This window comes from Protopterus annectens, chromosome 16.part0, assembly GCF_019279795.1.
Source record: "Protopterus annectens isolate FY-2018-M chromosome 16.part0, PAN1.0, whole genome shotgun sequence".
In the NCBI taxonomy this organism is placed as follows: domain Eukaryota; kingdom Metazoa; phylum Chordata; order Ceratodontiformes; family Protopteridae; genus Protopterus; species Protopterus annectens.
Genome location: NC_056750.1, coordinates 168,005,691 through 168,026,237, shown reverse-complemented (window position 1 = coordinate 168,026,237; position 20,547 = coordinate 168,005,691). Strand labels below are relative to the sequence as shown.

The following is a 20,547-nucleotide window of genomic DNA, read 5'->3' as shown; positions in this document are numbered from 1 at the left end:
TTTTTCTCGGCGCTTCTCCCTCCTGGCTTCCCTATCCTCCTGGCCCAAGGTGGGAGGTTGAGTCCCAGCCAGAGGAAGGGAAGCATCCATCGGCGCTGCCGCAGCTGAGGCAGGAGCCACGGAGGGACCAGAGGACGGAGCCGAGTCCAGGGGCAGGAGTCCCGCCAGAATCAGCTTCGACCTCCGGTCCCCGATAGCCCTGGGGTTGAACATTGCACAAATAGAGCAGCCAGAAGACAGGTGTTCAACCCCAAGGCATATCACGCACCGTGGCCATCAGCCGGGGAAAGCTTATGGCCACACTCAGTACACTTGGAAAAGAAAGTTTTGGCAGCCTCAGACATCCCAACTAAAAACACACACGCTAGGCCCCAAAACCACACACACACCTTAACGCTGATGAGAAACGGGGGAGGAAAGGCTAACAATTACACTAAAAACTAAGGATAGGTAACTCAACACAAACTCACTCAAAAATATTAACTATTTTACAAAGAAAGATTTCCTCACAGAAAAACAACTCGCGAAGGCCTGGAAGCTGGAGATCAAGTTGCTGGTAGTAACTGCGGCAAACTAGATATGAGGTCAGGAAGGGATGGCAGGGAGTTATGGGTAAGGGGGAGGAGCTCGGATCTTAGCTGTTGGAAACTGCCGGCTCGGATCCGATGTGGATCCGATAACCCATAGGTTGATGCACAAATGAAGTTAACTACTTCAGATGCAGTATTTTCTGTGATACATACCCATTCCATGTTCTACTTATTTTGCAATGCAGACCAAGACCTCTTGAATATGTGTTTATGATACTAATGGACTACAAATGTGTAATAGGTCTGACAGAATACTGTATGCTGAAACTCTACACGAGGCATAAGTCACCTCTCATTAACCTGCATGGTACTAAGAAAAGGGACAAGACTTTAGTTGGTATGCACAGTTATTTAAGCACTTGAATTTTTAGTGAGAAAGCACTGTGGCCATTCCAGATGTGACAAGTGTTTGGACAGGTACATACCAAAAGAGGCATTACACTCAACGACTGTCTTAATGAATGGCGAGAACAGTTAAAATACTACATCCCTGGACGCAATACCTTGCAATGAATAAGGATTTCCTTACTACAATGGCTACATGGTTGACTGAGGGCCCCAGATCCCAAACTACGGGATCATTTGTTAGGGGTGTGTTGTCAATGTGATCAATGCTATAAAGTACAGTTTTGTACCTACCATAAATGTAGATGTCCGAATTGGATAGCATCTGCAGTCATAACAACTGGGTTGTCCTGTCGTCAGGCAGCCCTTCAGTCGGCCGGATTCCAAAGTCCGGGTCCGGCTTCGGCTGATGTCGCACTTCACCCGACGTCATCTCTGTTGGCCTTCGGGTATATAAGCATCAGCCGACGCCATTTTCTTCAGTGTTTCTTGCCCCAGATGCCAGAAGCCCTCTAGAAGGCTAAAAATTTTGGATAGATGCCAATGTTTCCAAAAGATAGAGGTAAACACAAAAATAAGCATGTATGTACATAAATACAAACAAATACACCATGAAAGAAGTCCCCCCACTAGCTAGCTATTAGAAGGGTAAACACCCTAGGAGTACCACAGAGGGAAGGAGGGAGGGTAATCCTGACTGCAGATGCTATCCAATTCGGACATCTACATTTATGGTAGGTACAAAACTGTACTATGTCCTTCATGGATGCATCTGCAGTCATAACAACTGGGTAGAATACCATAGCCAACTAGGGAGGAGGATAAAGGTAGATTATGGTGTGTTTAGGATCCCTTGCAGTACAGCAGTGGCAAACCCTGCTCGGGATCTGGAATATAGAGGTAAATTATAATGCTTGGCAAATGTATGCACGGAGGTCCAAGTAGCCGCCTCAATAATGTCTTTGGTAGCCACTCCTCGTAAGAAGGCTGTGGTAGTGGCTGTTGCCCTTGTAGAATGAGGTCTTATGTTCTGTGGAATTTGCTTTCCATGGAAGGAGTAACAGAATCGTATGCAATTTCCTATCCATTTGGAGATTGTCTGTTTGGAAATAGCTTTTCCTTCCCTTCCTGTTGCATAGGCTACGAAAAGTTGGTCAGTCTTTCTGCTATTTTTTGTTCTGTCCAAGTAGTAGCGCAGCTGTCTATGTACATCCAAGGTATGCAGTATTCTTTCCCCTCTGTTTTGTGGGTTGGGAAAGAAGGTAGGTAGGTGGATTGCCTGGTTTAAGGACACTCTGGATACCACCTTAGGCATAAATGTAGGATTAGTCCTCATGGACACTCTAGCTTGGTGGAAGATTAGAAAGGGTTGCACTGCCATTAAGGCCTGTAGTTCTGAAACCCTCCTTGCTGAAGTAATTGCCAGTAGGAAAGCAGTTTTCCATGACAGGTGTTGCAGGTCTGCTGTTGCTGCTGGTTCAAAAGGTGATAGAGTCAATTTTTCTAGCACAAAGTTCAAGTCCCAGGCTGGTAATGGTGGTTTCCTTGGAGGTTTTACATTCTTGATTCCTCTGAGGAACTGCCTGAGCAAAGGGTGTGAAAAACAGGTGGATCAAAGCTGTATTCTGCTGAAATAGCTGATGCATGAATCTTCATGGAGGAATAGGACAGGCCTGAATGAAGTAGTTCGCCAGATACTCCAGAATGTTGGGCATATCTATGTTTGATACATCTTTACCTCTTTCTGAGCTCCAAATGACAAACCTTTTCCATTTCCCAGCATAGTTTCTTCTTGTTGAAGGTCTGCGTGCTTCAAGAATAATGTCTTTAACTCTTTGTGAAAGCTGTGGGTTAGCAGCTGCTATGTGATGTTCCATGCAGTCAGTTGCAACGTTTTTAGGTTTGGATGCATGGTGCTGTAGTTGTTCTGAGTTAGCATCAAAGGCATCAGGGTATTGGCCACATATTGTTCGAGACATGCTCCTCAGCAGTGGGTACCAATGTTGTCTTGGCCAGTTTGGAGCTATCAGGATTATCCTTGGACGTTCCTCCTTGATTTTTAGTAATACTTTGTGTATCAAGGGAAGAGGTGGGAATGCATATGCTGTTAGTCCTTTCCAGCTGAAGGAGAGCGAGTCCACTTTCCATGCTAGTGGGTGGAATGTCCTTGTGCAGAATTTTTTGAGCTGGTGATTGAGAGGTGATGCGAATAGATCTATCTGAGGCATTCCCCATTTCTTCGAGATGGTCTTGAAGATGTCCGGGTGCAGCTGCCATTCGTGGACATCCGATGTAGTCCTGCTTAACATATCTGCTAGAGAGTTTTCTTTTCCTGGTACAAATATTGCCTGTAACTGGATGTTGTAGCTGAGTGCCAGGGTCCACAGCTCCAAAGTCATTCTGCATAGGGGTAGGAATGAGTGCCTCCTTGTTTGTTGATGTACCACATGACTGTGGTGTTGTCTGTCCTTATCATCAACTGGCCTTCCTTGAGAAATGGTCTGAACTTTTGGATTGCCAGTTTTACTGCCAGCATTTCTTTTAGGTTGATGTGCAGGTGAAGTTGGTCCTGTGTCCACAATCCTTGCACGCATTTGTCCAGCATATGTGCCCCCATCCCAGGTCTGAAGCATCTGTTGTGATGGTCTGGCTTGCTTGACCTTGCGAAAGGGCAGGCCTGGGTTTGACTGGCATCGTGAGCCCACCATAGGAACTCCTGTTTTAAGCATGGTATTAGTGGAATTTCCGTTTCTAGGCTGTGTCTGTGTTGGGACCATAAATTCTTTAGGTACCACTGAAGCTTTCTCATATGTAGTCTGGCAAATGGAACCAAGATTATGCATGATGCCATGAAACCCAAGGCCTGCAGTACCTTTCTTGCTGTTAACTTGTTCAGATTTGTTAGTGCCAAGAAGTAAAGAGGGAGTTCTTTTTGTTTTTCTGTAGTTAGGAATGCCATTTGCCTTACTGTGTCCAATTCCGCTCCCAGGAAAGTCCTTGTCTGGGATGGTATCAGCCTTGACTTTTGTAAATTGACTGTGTATCCCAGTGCTTGAAGCAAGTAAATGACCCTTTGTAAATCTGTTGTCAGCTTGCTTTTGTTGTCCCCTTGTATCAGACAGTCGTCCAGGTATGGATAAATTTGAATTCCCTGTAGTCTGCAATGGGCGATTACTGATGCCAGGCATTTTGTGAATACTCTGGGCGCAGTAGATAAGCCAAAGGGCAATGCTGAGAATTGATAGTGCTCTGATCCTGCAAGAAATCTGAGGTATCTTCTGCAGATAGGTCGAATGGGGACGTGCAGGTATGCCTCCTTGAGATCTAGAGTTACCAGCCAACACTCCTTGCCCAGCATGGGAAGAAGTTGCTGTAGGGTCAGCATCTTGAATTTTGGGACAATGATGTAAGTATTTAGGGTAGACAGGTCTAGAATTGGTCTCCAACTTTTTCCTTTCTTGGAACTAGGAATAGTCTGGAGTAGAACCCCTTTCCTTGCTCTGCTGTTGGCACTTTTTCCACAGCTCTCATGTTTGCTAATTCCATTATCTGTTGTAGAGCCTCTGTTTTTGATTTGGAGGTAGGTTTGGCATTCCTCTTTTGACTGGTAAAGTGTGGAAGTGGAACCGGTAACCTTGATCTATGGTTCGTAAAATCCACTTGTCCTTTGTTATGTGGTGCCAGTTTTTAGAAAATAAGGTTAGCTTTCCGCCTAGAGGAGCTGCTATTTGTTCCCTGGTTGGCGGGTTTAGGTTTAAGTCACTGTGGCTGTGTTGATGTAGAGGCAGGTGTTGATTCTGTGCCTCTGTTGTTACCTTGCCACTGTCGTCCTCTGTAGGCACCTCCTCTGGATTGGTTTCTGCCTCTGGAGCGTCTATTCCTGCCCCTTTGAGGTCTTGTGGAGTCAGGAAAGGACCAATTTTGGCAGGCCAGTTCCTGCTAAACCTTGGGGTTGAACCTGCAAGAATTCTTTAACTGTCTGGACTGATTTTGCCTTTTCTTCCATTTTCTTCATAACCTGCTGGGCAGGTGTACCAAACAAACTTGATTTATCCATAGGAGCATCAAGCAATTTAGATTTAACATGATCCGGTAAAGCTTGCTCCTTTAGCCATGCATGCCTTCTAATTACTGTGCCAGTCATGGCTGATCTAAATGAAGCCTCCAGTGCATCATAGCCACATTTTAAAGAATGGTTACTAACCTGCTGTATGTTATTTACCATTTCTAATACATAATTCTTATCAAGAGATTCATCAGTGGTTAGCTTTTTAGTTAACTGGTCAAGCATAAACTCTTGGTATTGTATCATGTGAAACTGACAATTTAAAGCTCTAGCTGAAAGAGTGGCTGAAGTGTAAACTTTTTACCCCATCTGTCTAATGACCTTGCTTCCCTTTCAGAAGGAACAGGGTTTTAGCTATAGTCGTGGCTACTGCCTTGGGACCCTGGGATATAGTTTCGGGTCGGCAAGAGGGGCCTTGTAGAGGTGGTGATGAGTATCTGGCACCCTGTAAAATCTGTCTGGTTTGGCAGGGGCTGGGGGTAAAGAATCTGGAGCTGAGCAGGCATCATTGAAAGCATCATCCACCACAGAGAGAACAGGAGGGATAGCTAAGGGCCTGTGCTGTGGTAGGTGCAAAAAGGTCCTAAGTCTTTTCCTGGAGTCTGAAAAATCCTGTTGCTGCCACTGGAACTGTTCTCGCATGGCATGCAAGGTTTCCCCAAAGGAGAATTCTTCTGGAGGGGAAGCAGCTGGAATGGATTCTTCAGCATCAGAATCTTCAAAATTGGAGAAAGGAGCCTCTGGCTGGTCAGTTATGTCTGATTCATCAGCAGAATCATCAGAGGACACTGGCTCAGGGGGCTCTGCCCTAGGTCTCTTTTCTGGGGGCTGAGAGGCCCTGTCTGGGTGAGATTGAGATCCTCTAATTAATGAAATTAAATCTTCTGCCAAGGTAAGCATTTGAGAACTGGCAGAGGGCCTGGTGGAAGGGGGTTTAACAGGCACTGTTTTAGTAGTCTTGGCTGCTTTAGCCCTGGCGAAGGCCTTAATGGACATGGCTGCTGGAGGCCTAGCAGCACCACGTGCTGGGGTAGAGACATCCAAGGGAATGGTGTCTGATAAGTCAGTGGTAAGCACCGTAGTGGGTAAAATTTCTGAGGCCGATTCAAGAGTGTTAGCAGGGACCTCAGTTGTAGTGATAGTTTTAGGTGTAGTTTGATCAGTTTTCTCGGTTTCGGCCGAAACCGAGACACTCGCGGTTTGCTTAACCATGGTTTCGGCCGAAACCGCGGACCGCGAGTGTCGGTCTTTTTCTTTGCGTTTTTTGGCAGAATGCGAAGTCGGAGGGTCCGACGGCATAATGTACGCAAAGTCAGAACCGAAAAACTGTTCTGCAAACTCTGACCGACGTCTAAGCGTTCGTCGGTTGAAAGAAGCACAGGACGAACAAGCTGCTACGTCGTGGGCTGGGCCTAAACAGGGCAGGCAGTAAGAGTGGAAATCTTTATGAGGTATTTGTTTCCCACAGGTTAAACAATTATTAACTTTTTCTGACATCGGCTGAGGCAAGAAAGAGTCCCCAATGGGGTACTTAGCTTTAGAAGTCTTCGAAGTAGTATTCGGTAGAAGTAATCTCTGGATCCGACCGACCGGCACTTGCGAACAGCTTCTGCTTGGTAGCGGCAAGAAAGACTGAAGAAAATGGCGTCGGCTGATGCTTATATACCCGAAGGCCAACAGAGATGACGTCGGGTGAAGTGCGACATCAGCCGAAGCCGGACCCGGACTTTGGAATCCGGCCGACTGAAGGGCTGCCTGACGACAGGACAACCCAGTTGTTATGACTGCAGATGCATCCATGAAGGACATCAAGAGTATTGTGCAGTCTGCTGCATTTATTGTCTGTGGGTCTGTTCTTCAGCTCAAAATAAGCATCTATAGTTTCTAAAGATCCATGTGCACTTGTAAACAACAAATGAGGAATACATGAAAAATCAACACATCATGCTTATACTGTTTCCTCTTCCTTTTTTAGAAATATTTTTTCCGTAGTTACAGTCATTGCCTAGCACTGAAACTAAACTGTAGAATGGAAAATAAAATAGTTCAAGAAAGTCTTTTCTTCTTTCCTTCTAAAAGAAGGAATCATAAGGTCACATATTTGAATAGATGCATGCAGACAGTTTCTCTGACTTTTTATAAATCCCAAGATTAAAGATGGATGTTCTTATTTTCATTAGATAAAATTGTATGCCTCCAGAGACAACAAATGTCTATATTAATTGTGAAGGTCACAATGTCAAGTGTTCATCTGGAATTCTAATTAGGAATGAGTAAAACAGCAGTCTTTTTGATAAAGGGAATTGTTAATCTCAGGTTATAAGTATCACAGTGCATCACAGAACAAGTCCTTTTTTATATAAGATAGCACAGTCTGAAGCAGTGAAATTGTCCTTGAGATATGCTGTCTTTGCAAGAGACAAATGATTTTTGTTAATCAAGTTTTACATTTTGAAGCTCGGGAAAGCTACATAGGAAATATAATCATCATGTAATTTAATCAAATATTGAGCTGTAAAACAAGGATTCGTGATGTCATAAAACTTCATGGTTTCCCTTTGTACAATCATCTCTAAACAATAATCTTTGGGCTATGTATGCACAGAGGGCATTTTATGCTCATTAGGTAAACACAATAAATACAGATATCAGCATAGTATTAATAGTTAAAATATTATGATCTGGAACTGGAAATGTAACTGGAAATGTAAGCATTTTGGAATTTTGACTTCACACAAACCAGACAGATCAGGTTTCTACTGAGACTTGTTAAACTATGCCAAGGGACAGGTGGCCCAGACATTTTCAAACTACAACAATGGGCAGTTCAGAATGCCAGTCGTGAAATCTCTGTGGTGCAAGATATCTAGTATTCCATACATACTTTATCCAATGACATATCATGGTTTGCAAGAGATGCTTAATGTACAAGTACATTAAACAGTTTCCACCAAACCTGAAAATAATACTTATGGTACACCTAACATCTTAGCTCTTTAGTACTTGGTAGACAGCAACCGTTTTCTCTGAAACAAACACCTTCTTCTTAACATGTGCCAGACACCATCTACTGTATGAGCTGAACACATGCCAAATCTTTTCTTTCTGTTTTCCTTGGAAAGTTATACTTACTGCTTCAGAATTTTGGCGAACCTTTTTCTTTTTAGAGTCTGTTTGGATCCACGGGGACATCTTTCCCACAATTAAAGTGTTCCAATCTAAATAAAATGCAAAAGTTTTAAGACAGGTCACCGTAAGACAGTCCAGGGACATTAAATAAAATTGCAAAATATAAACAGATTACAATGCATCCTAAAATGCCAAGAAATCCTTCAGAGAAGCAGATAAATGAATGCCTACTACAGCAACAGCCAGCTTTATTCCTCTGACTGCTGCATAAAACCCAAATCACAGCCATTTTCATATACTTAAAAACATAATTTTATTACTTGAATACAAGTCAAGACAGTCAGTTTTTTAATACCAGCATTAAATTCGGACAGTCAGTCAGTAACACTCACAGGAATTTAACAAAAACTCAAAAACATTACCTGCTGCAGAAATTACTTTTATTCAAAGGAAATTTACAACATACCCACATCCATACTTAGGATTAGTACGTATGATTGGGAAAAACATTTTTGGTATATTCCAAAGGTACCCTTTTCATACTGTGTGTAAAACCAAATGGTCTTGAAAAAACATATTTTTTTATCTTGCCATGATTTACTGCACCTCCTAAAGCTGCCTGCAGCAAAATAAGCACTCATTCCTAATTTTATTTATTTATTTTTTTTTACTCGTCTGCCCTCATGGGGGCAGACATTGTGATCATAGGTCTCAACCTTCCATCTCCAAAATGAGGAACATTCGCCTTCATAATGCGGAACAAATGGGCAAAATGTGGAACACATACTAATGGCTTACTAACAACTTCAACTAGGAAGGTCATAGGATGGTTAAATATGCTGGTTTTACTTATAAAGAAGGTCCTTTAATTAATTAATTAATATGATTAATTTCTATTTACCATGGATTTCACTTAAAAAAAATTCCTAACACTGAATGTGTGACAGACTCGATGTGGAACTTTGAGGAACTTCGAAGAACATAAACTTTTTGAAACCCCAAATGAGGTACGTTCCTCGTAATGAAGTACACTTGAGAGGTATGATTGTGATTCCTTTGGAAAACTAAATCTGTCTCAATGCACAGACTGTGAGAAGAAACAGCCCTACCATTTGTTGTCAGACTAGGACTTCCATTCACTTAAAATGAACCACCTGAAAAAAAATTCCAAGTTTGAGTGTCTGCAGCTCATGTGCCATTGACTGGTATGCGCGGAGTTTTACAAATGTTGTTCCTACTGATGTGCTACACATTCTGTGAAAGAAACTTGCAAAAGTGTCAACAAATTACGGAGATAAAAAAGACTTTTCACAAAGAGTTGTTTTGCGAGTTTCACTTCCTGGCCAAGTTACTCCTCCATCTCCCCTCCTTCAATGGGCTACAGTCTCACATTTCCAGCTTGGGTAGATTCAACTATTTCGTCAGTTTTGCATGACAATAGACAAAAAAAAAATCACAGTCTGGTGTGCCACTAAAACTATTCCCTTATATGTCTTCACTTCTGAATAGCATTTCCCCAGGAATAAAAAGAAAAAGCACACACATCAGTCCAGAGTTTGGGCCAATCTATCCATTTCTTAATGTGCACAGTAAAACATTCAGTTTATAATGCATTCTGGATGCTGACATGGTTATCTTTACATAGTTATTCTCTTATAGCATAACCTAAACTTATGGTATTCAATGCCAAGCTTTACAACAGTTCTCAGTTTCTTAATGACCTCCCAAGCCCCTGATGTGACCCAGTACTTTGTCAATATACTATAAACTGCGGTGGTGGTGCTGCGGTAGCGTTGTCGCCTCATAGCAAGACGTCTTGTTCGATTCTCAGCTAGAGCGTGTTCTGTGTGGAGGCATACGTGAATGGGGCGTGCCTTCGTTGAAGGTTGTGCGTCAGGGCTGGTAACCCGGAATGTAAAAATCCACTACCAATCATACGCTGTGGCGACCCCTAACTGGGAAAAGCCGAAAGACACAAACAAACATAGATTAATACAAGTATTTGTGTACATATGACCTGTACAATAAACACACATATACCATCATTAAAACAAGATAAATGCAATATTAATCATATCAATGTAGTTATGATTTTTAGTTTATGACCCTGTTTGACTATGGAAACCTTTTTGAATTTATGTTCAATCAATGTATATTTGTTGTATATTAACTGGTTTGTTTCGCAATATTCTAACCACTGTATGCTGCATCAATTGTAAAACTCTAATTTTACTCCTTTTATATTTTCTATGCTCTTTGTACAAAATAGCTGTTTGTATAATTTATTTTTATTATTGTTTTATAATTGTTTACTATGTATCTAGAGCTTTTCCCCTCAAGCCTCTGCTGAAAACGGTCACCTTGTGTCCAGTCGGACTAACCTGGTAAACAAATGGAAAATAAATTAAAAAATAAAATATACTAAGAAAAATCAATCAACATACCAAGAAAAATCCAAAACTTAAGAAAAAAAACACAGAAGGAAGGAAAATGTTTCCTTGATGCTGTCATGAAAATCCCACTCACTTATTCAGATATTATGGGCAAACATAGTCAGGCACACTGATGTCCCACTCGCCAGGCTAAACAAGAAGGTTACTGTCAACTCTCTGTCAGGTGCCAGGATCCACCACATAACCCATGCACTCAGGTCACTCCACAACAAGTACAAAATAGGACTCTGTCATTGTCCATGTTGGTGTGAATGACCTGAGCCGTACCTCCCTGGACTACATGAAAAAAGAGACATGGAAGAGCTCTCCGATCTTGTAGCCCAGGCAGGTATGACCCTAGCCCTGAGTAGCATTCTGCCATCGCCCAGAATGATACCGCAGTACAAGGACAAAATGATTGACTTCAACAATTGGCTAAGCTTCTGGTGTCATTCTAAGGGGATCCAAAATCTGTCTGCCTGGGACGACATGGTCGACCGACCACGATGCTTTGCCGGAGATGGCCTGCACCTGTCGCCCCTGGGAATTCGGATACTGGCTAAGGCTCTTGCCACCCCTATATTGTCTTTTTTAGACAAGGTTCAAATGACAAATTCACTACTGTAACAGGAACAGGCAAGCAAAAACTGAGGGTAATGCTACTCAATGCTAGACGTCTAAATCTCAAAATGCACTCACTCAAGGCACTCCTTAAAATGGAGAACACCGATATCTGTGCAGTGAGTGAGACCTGGTTCAAGGCTCCAGAGAGCACCCCTGCACTACCAAGCTATAACTCATACCACACTTTTCAGCCATGTAACCTGGACCGGAACACCAAAGGCAGAGGTGTGCCCATACTCATTAAGGATATCCACACCTCCAGGCTAGTTGCTCAGCATTAATGCATCCGAGGTTATCCAAGTGCAACTAACTCTGGGCAAAACTGCAATCCAAATTGTAGCTTGCTACAGATCCCCCACCATGCCCCAGGATTCCAACTCCTCTTTTCTTGATGTACTGGAAAATATTAGGGTTCAACCAAACACATTAATAATGGGCGATTTCAACTACCCCACCACTGACTGGGAAAACTACTCATGTACCAACTCCTTCGCTCAACGCTTTCTGGAATTCATAAATTCCAATGCCTTGGATCAAACTTTGTCCACACCCCCACCAAGGGCAACAATATCCTAGACCTAGTCATTACCAACATGAGTGACCAGTGTTCCACACTTGAAGTCAACTCCTCGTTGGTCAGATTCAACCATAAGCTAATCACCCTATATATCTACATCCCGCCCCCACCCTCCATTAAGGAAACCACTGTAAAAAATGTCTCCAAAGCCAACTTCATGTTTCTTAAGACAGAAGTGGCAAACTTCATGACACCCATGCAGATGGACAATACAGTTACAACTGCTGAATCCTACACAAATGCACTCTATAAGCACTTACACGAGTGCATGGATCGCGCTTATCCTCCAAAAAAAGGAAGCCAATCTGGTGGTCCCCTGCCATAAACAAACTGTACAACAGAAGGAAGAAACTGTTGCAAAAGAGAGTAAAATCCCATGAGTGGTGGAGCTCCATGGTCAGCCTCAGTAAGAAACAGAGATCCCTTATAAGAGCCTCCAAAGCTAGCTGTTGTATCTTTCGGCTTTTCCCAGTTAGGGGTCGCCACAGCGGAACTCCAGTCTGCTAATGATTGGCAGTAGATTTTTACATGCCGAGTTGCCAGCCCTGACGCACAACCTTCAAGAAAGGTACGCCCATTCACGCATGTCTCCACACAGAAGACGCTTTTAGCTGAGACTCGAACAGGAAAACGTCTTACTGTGAGGCAACAACGCTACCGCAGCACAAATTGCCACTGATTCTACGGACAACAACAAAGCATTCTACAGCTATGTCAAGAATCTCAATGGCAACACCCAGATCTGCTCTGAGTTACAGCACAACGGCACAAAAATTACAGAACCAACTGATATTGACAACATCCTGGCAGATAGGTTCAGTGCTAATTTTACCCCCCTCTCACCCCCTAAAGGGCCCATAGCTATACAGGAAGAATGCAGAGTCCCTGTAATCACAACTACACAGGTAAAAGCTGCACTCTCTAAAACCAAAAACACAGCATCCATGGGACTGGACAACATCCCAGGCTGCATTTTACACTAACTTCAGAACGAACTGGCTCCCCACCTAAGCACCATGTTCAATCATAGCCTCGCATCAGGCTTTGTGCCCATTGAATGGCGCACAGCAACAGTTATCCCACTCCACAAAGGGGGAGCCACCACTGATCCCGGGAACTATTGCCATATTAGCCTGATGAGCCTGGTCTGCAAGGCCATGGAACGTATCATCATGGAACTAAAACAAAGACATTGGTAACCTCCAAACTCTGGACCCCACCCAGTTCGGGTTTGTGAAAGGCAGATCATGCCTCCTGAACCTAATCGACTTCTTTGAGGCAGTCACCAAAGCCATAAATGAGGATAAGGTGGTTCACACAGCCTATCTTGACCTCGCCAAGGCTTCTGACATCATTCCCCATTCTGGAATTATAGCTAAACTCACTAAACTAGGTATAAATCCCTACGTCACAAGATGGGTTGCCAACTGGCTCACTGACAGAACACACACTGTAAATGTTGCAGACTCCAAATCTGACTTCAAACCAGTGACAAGTGGAGTACCACAGGGTTCCGTCCCAGGACCTCTCCTGTTTGGTATCTACTTCTCCGAAGTACAGGCTAACACAGAAGGCCTCTGGCTAACGAAGTTCGCAGAGGACTACAAACCAGGAGCCACAGTCGAGTCCTCAAATGATGTGGACATCCTACAGATGGGCCTCACTGAGACAGATACATGGTGTCAAGAGCCATGGCCTCAAGCTCAATGCCAAAAAGTGCAGTCATCCCCTTTGGTAAAAACTCTGTACCCATGAGCTACCACATAAGGCAGCAGTCTACTTAACACCAAACGTGTGATAAGAGACCTTGGGACCCAGGTGGACAGTAGTCTCCCCTTTGATAATCACATCGCCACAGTAGTCAGGAAGTCCTTCTATGTGGCACACCTCATCACAAAAAGGTTCTCATTCAGGAAAAAAGGAGGTCATTGTTCCCCTCTACTCGACACTCATTAGACCCATTAGAGTACAACGCCCCTTTTGGAATGTACCTCAAGACATCTGCAGCAGCTGGAAAGGCCGCAGAAGTCCCTCACAATGACGATTACTGGCCTTAAACAGATGCCCTACACTGACCATCTCAAAAAACTCCAGATTTACTCCTTAGCATATCGCCTACTCTGACGTGATTTCTGCCTAACATATAAAGCTATGTCAAACCCAGAGCTGCTGGACATGCTACACCTAAAGAAATCCCAATCCCTCCGAGCTACACATTCTAGGGACCTAAACCTTGTCACCACAATAAACAGGACATGCTGGAGGGATAGATTCCTGTCCCAGAATCTTCCCATACTCTGGAACAAGCTACCCATCTATGTCAAGCAAAGTTCCTCATTAGCACTCTTCAAGAAAATCTTTGAGTGGATGGGAAATAGGAAATATACCCCAGGAATCACTTCTGTGGCTCTGCTCAACAGTGGCACAGGAAAAAAAAAAACTTTCTTGGGTGTCATAAGCCAGGGAAAATTTTTTGGCTAGGCTTACTTAGGCCCTTGGGCCGATAGCCTAGTACCTACCTATGAACCTATTATTAGACTAAATACAATATTATGTAGCATTGAAATGTGCTGACATTATAAGGGTGACAGTTCATTATTTACTCATAAAGCAAAGGTCAGAGTGGAAAAGTTCAAATACTGGATAAAGAGGAGGAGAGGAAGAGAAGAAAGAGAGTGAGAAAAAATATTTGCTAGAAGTAATAATTAGGGTAGATATGGGAGGCAGGAGAAAAAAAAAATGAGTAAAGCAACATTACCAGTAAGAGAAACGAAACCAAGGAAAAGAAGAAATAACATTGACAACAAGAGTTACAGCTGCAGACTGTCAAGTGGATTGGTAGCAGGTGTCATAAAACTGGGTTTGGAGAAATGTTTGGTGACTGAACAAACAGATTTGTCCACATTAACAGTGTGTGTGTGTGTGTGTGTGTGTGTGTGTGTGTGTGTGTGTGTGTGTGTGTGTGTGTGTGTGTGTGTAAAAGAACTATAAAGAAATCTGCACTGATACCTGCTTGCTGCCCTGCTGAGGGGGACACTTGTACAAGTGCAGTGGACTGGCTCCAGTAGGAAGGCATGGCAGCATACCACCCAACATCATAGAACAAGAAATCTGGACAAGGCCATAAATAATAGGGGACAAAAGCCCAAAAATTGGGACAATTTATAAATATTGCACTTACAAACTTAGAAAGTTGATAAACAGGTTTTGCATTAGAGTGAATTTTCTTAAGGATATGAAGTCTGAAAATAAAATGCCTGTCAATTTTCTGACATCAATGTTCAATGATTTGCCAGTGATTTGACAGAAAACTGCAACTTTATGAAAAACAGACAACATCTGGAATTTCTGCAAAAATCTGTGCTGTTGAGAGATATGGGTGGGAGTCTTGAACCAACACCCATCAATCATTTTCATTTGTTTGCCAAAGCTATTACAGCAGTGTTTTGCAGAGAGGTGGGTAAAGACTTAAATTTGACTGGTATGTTGTGTGGGTGTGGGTAGCTGTGTTTGTGGAAGGTGGAAGTGTGCCTTTGTAAGTGTGGTGCAAATGTTACGCATTATGAAATGGACAGATTAAGAGTAAAATTGTGCTCAGTGAAGTCCCTAGCAATTTCATCACTGCCTGATTCAGACATACACATTCCTCTGTGTTTGTCAGTACTATGTTTGAGTGCATTGTTTTGGAGTGTGGTATCACTGCTACAGCTGCTGGTACTCTTTCAATACAAGTATCTGCTTTGGAAGTTTCCTCCAGGAGTTTGTTGCTGAGAGGATGAGAAACACGCTACAAGTATAGAACTAAGACAAACTACATAAAGCAATAGTAAGAAAAAGTACTAGGTCACAGAGGCTTGGGAGGTCATTGTTAAACTGAGAACTGTTGTAAAATTTATCATTAAATACCATAAGTTCAGGTTATACTATAAGAGAATAACTATGTAAAGATAAGTGTCAGCAGCCAAAATGCATTACAAGTTGAATATTCTACTGTCCACATTTTAAAAAATGGATAGACTGGCCTAAACTCTGGACTGATGCGTTTGTTTTTTATTTTTTTATTCCTGGGAAATGCTATTCAGAAGTGAAGAGACACACAAGGGAACAGATTTAGTGCTACATTAGGCTGTGATTTTTTGATGTCTATTGTCATGCAAAGATGACTAAATAGTTGAATCTAGCAAAGCTGGAAATGTGGGACTGTAGCCCACTGAAGGAGTGGAGATGGGAGGAGTAACCTGGCCAGGAACCGAAACTTGCAAAACTGCTGCTTGTGAAAAGTCTTTTTTATCTCAGTAAATTGTTGACACTTTTGCAAGTTTCTTTCAGAGAAGGTGTAGTACCATCAGTAGGAACAACATTTGTAAAACTCAGCGCATACCAGTCAATGACACATGAGCTGTAGACTCTCAAACTTGGCAGTTTTTTTCAGGTGTTCGATTCTAAGTGAATGGAAGTCTAGTCTGACAACAAATGGTAGGGCTATTTGTTCTCACAGTCTGTGCATTATGGGACAGATTTAGGTTTCCAAAGGAATCACAATGTCTGCCCCCATGAAGGCAGACAAGAGTAAAAACAAAATAAAATTAGGAATGAGTACTTATTTAGCTGCAGGCAGCTTTGGAAGGTGTAGTAAACCATGACAAGATAAAAAATGTACGTTTTCTTCATCATTTGCCTGTAGTGGTCCTTTAAATCCTTTCTTGAGACACAGTTCTGGAGAAGGAGAACATGGCTTTGAAATGGTCAACTTCAAGACTTCAGACACTGCCATCTCGGCCGTGGACTGTGCAATTCTGTGGGCACCTTGTTAATGTACTTACACAAAGCAGTCAAGGCCAAAGACTAATCTCTCCCTGAATCATGCAGCTAGCTAGCACCCTTCACCTGATTCTCCTCATCACCAATATCTCAAAGCCACCTGGGATGCGTTTGCTGGCCTAAACAGAATCATCTCCATTCCAGTGTTCATCACCCTTTATGCTAAATAAAAAAAAAAAAAAAAAAAAAAAAAAAAATTCACATACTTAAATCCAGACTACAGTTCATTCTCTTTTCAGCTATACAGACTGTTTTTTTTCTTTCATAAAGTTTACATGGACAGTTTTGGCTATATAAAATCGTACTGTATTTTGTGTCCTCTCTTTCACACCTCATTACCTGCATTTATCAGTTTTTCTACACATCGTCTGATCTCCAACTGCTTTCCTTCTCTCCATCTAAACACTCCAGAACTGGACACAATATTCCAGTTGTGGTACTATTTTGAACAACTGTACAGTGAAACAATATTCTACTGTTTCTCAACATTCAATGTGAATGTTTGCCCAAATCAGCCATTTACACCCGCCTCTTAGTGTCATCTACAAATGAGTAGTGTTTCTAAGCCAATCACAGTTAGACACAAAGGTAAAAAGCACCGTCCCCAGATCAGAACAATGAGGCAATCACAATTCTGTGGTGAGTCTTCAATTCGCACTCTAACCAACTATTTTATGTGCAAGTGTATGTTGTGTGTCTGTGTATACATCTACATATATGTGCGTGCACACACGCGTGTCTTAAATATATATATATATATATATATATATATATATATATATATATATATATATATATATATATTTATTTATTTATAACACACACACATAAATACACAGCAATGTACATCTCTGTATTGACTAAGCAAAACAAAACAGAGCAGTGCAAAGTGCCTGAACAAAGGAGGTTCAAACACTAGAATACACTAAAAAATATAAAAAAAAAAAAGTTTGAAAGGAGGCAACCCCCTCCCGCACCAACCACACCCTTTCCGCTTATATATGCCAACTCACAGATTGCACTAAAGTGGGAAAAGGACAAATTCCCAGTCCCCACTGTGCAACAATTTCAAACAGGAGATAACTGGCAATTTATGATCTTTTTATATTCAACCCTTGTTGTAGGTCTTCTCACTGTCTGAGCAAGTTAATTCACCCCTGGTTTGGCACCTGTAGTTTTAATGGGCGCAGGCAGCTTACAAAAAGTTAATCTCCCAGGACCCCATTTGAAAATGTTTCACCTCCGAAGCCTTTACTTACACTACCAAGGGTACCAGAACTTGTCAGAGATTTGGAATGAACGGATAGGCTTAAAAATGCCCTAATGAGCATTAGCCTAGTACACACCTATGAAAAGCTAAATGAAACTCATACATGTATATGCATTTTCATCATCATCTATGAACAGAAACACACACTTATATACACGTGTGTGTCTGTCTGTGTGTGTGTGTGTGTGTGTGTGTGTGTGTGTGTGTGTGTTTACTTTCAAAATAATGAAATGCACCTTACTGTGTCAGAAGGTCGAACTGAAAGGTGCAAAAAGGCAAAATTGAGTTGCATGTTCTCATGGAATCCCAGCTTGCTTAAGAGATCATTCTTGACAAGTTGTCAAAATATGGAAAAGTGAGGGTACTTGGTAGCCTGCAATGAGCTGTAACTGGAGTTAGACACTTTGTGAACACTAAGTGCAGTGGATACTCCAAAAGATAAGGCAGAGAACTGATAATGTGATACAAAACACAAAGAACCTTAAGACAGACGAAGTCTGAATGAATAAGGTTGGGAAGTTGCATCAGTCTGAACTTAGACATCATCAAACAGGTTTATTAAAGAAATATCCAGAATTGGTCTCCAAGCATTTTCTTTCTTTCTTTGGCACTAAAAAGATTTTCCAATAAAACTTTCCCAGCATGTGATGAAGGACAGGGTAAGGTAAAATGATGCATTTCCACCCACTGCAGTCTCTAATCCTGATGAATAAACTTCAAAACCCATTTGTCTGAATCTCTTTATTGCCAAATAGTAAACTGTAAATTTAAAGTTGCTGGTAGGGAACATGGACTGCGGGTGGGGTGGGGGGGCAAGGTCCCTTAAATAGTTATTCTGACTTTGTGGAATGTCCTTTTTTTGGGGGGGTGGGATCCTGAATTCTTTTTAGAACTCCTCTACCATCTGTTTACCAGCATTTTGCTAAGACTATTTTGTCTTTTTGCCAACACTGGATTAATGGTTAGAGAATCCCTTACAAAATTTTGGAAAAGGAGAGCTGAAAAATCTTGAGAGATACCCTGTATCAACTTACCTCTCTAATCACACCTTTTGATAGTCTGAAAAGCAGGAGCCAAAACACTATACATTTTCCACTGGTCTCACTTTTCACATCATCTAGGAGGTTCTGAGAATGCAGCAAGGCAAACCCCTCTCAGAACAGTACAAGTGGTCGTAGTCTTGTAAGAATCATCAGTCACACACACACACAACCACACACACACACACACACACACACACACACACACACACACACACACACACACACACACACACACACACACACACACACACACACACACACAACCACAACCACACACAACCACACACACACACACACACACACACACACACACACACACACACACACACACACACACACACACAACCACACACACACACACACACACACACACACACACACACACAACCACACAACCGCACACACAACCACACACACAACCACAAACCCACACAACCACACACACACAACCACAGCCACACACAACCACACACACACACAACCACAACCACACACACAACCACACACACACACACACACACACACACACACACACACACACACACACACACACAACCACACACACACACACACACACACACACACACACAACCACACACACACACACACACACACACACACACACACACACACACACACACACACAACCACACACACACACAACCACACAATAAACTTGTTTCTCTGGAGTGAGGAAAGCCATCTGGGAAGTTTGTGTTCAAGCTTTCTCCTAGGAATACAATCTGATGGCAGGGTACTTAGGTGAGATTTCTTTTCGTTTATGGTGTATCCCAGTGAGGGCAGAAGCTTCTTTACGAATGCCAGATGTTTAATAGCAAGTCCTGGCTTTCTGCCTGAATCAGACAATCGTCCAGGTACGGGTATATATGAATATTTCTCTGCCTAAAAAATGCAATGGCTAGAGCTAGACACTTTGTGAATACCCTGGGCGCAGTAGATAAGCCAAAGGGAAGTGTAGCGAGCCTGCCCTGAAATGTAGGTATTTCCTGCAAGAGCCCCTTATTGGAATGTGTAGGTAAAGCTTCCTTTAAGTCTAAGGTTGCCAACCAGGCATCTTTGCCTAGCATAGGAAGCAGCTGTTGAAGTGTTAGCATTTTGAATGTTGGGATTACCAAAAAGGTGTTTAGAATAGAGAGGTCCATGATAGGATGCCAGGAGCTGTCTTTTCTGGGTACCTGGAAAAGTCTTGAATAAAAACCTTGTCCCCTTTCTTCTACTGGGACAGGTTGAATAGCCCTAATACTTAGAAGGGAGAGAACCTGCTGCTGAGCCTCTGCCCACCGATTTGGGGGTAGGTCTGGCCAACTGTTTGGGGTTGGTAGGGTGTGGAAGTGGAATCTGTATCCTTGGAAAACTATATTTAAAACCCATTTGTCCTGGGTGAGTTTCCAGTTTTTTGCATGCAAGGTGAGCTTCCCTCCTAAGGGAGCAGGCAGTTCAGCAGGGCTTGGAAGGGCTAAGGTTAAGTCATTGTGACATTTTTCCGTAGGGGGGTGTCTTACTACTTCCTGCTTTGGAAGTGGGAGCCCCCCACTGATTAGAGCTGTGCGTAGCCTGAGACTGTAACCTAGGTGGTCTGCTGTTCCTAGGTTGGACTGAGAAGGCCTTGAAGAGACTGGAAAGGACCAA

The 20,547-nt window shown here is 42.5% G+C and overlaps 1 protein-coding gene across 1 annotated transcript in view; it reads right to left on the bottom strand.

Moving 5' to 3' along the window:
- The window catches only part of PRMT5 (protein arginine methyltransferase 5), a 1,996,504-nt gene that overhangs the window by 1,100,315 nt on the left and 875,642 nt on the right, over positions 1 to 20,547 (bottom strand). The window contains exon 3 of the mRNA XM_044058013.1: positions 8,134 to 8,219. Within this exon, the coding sequence (XP_043913948.1) occupies positions 8,134 to 8,219 (86 nt within the window). The remainder of the gene's footprint in view (positions 1 to 8,133; positions 8,220 to 20,547) is intronic.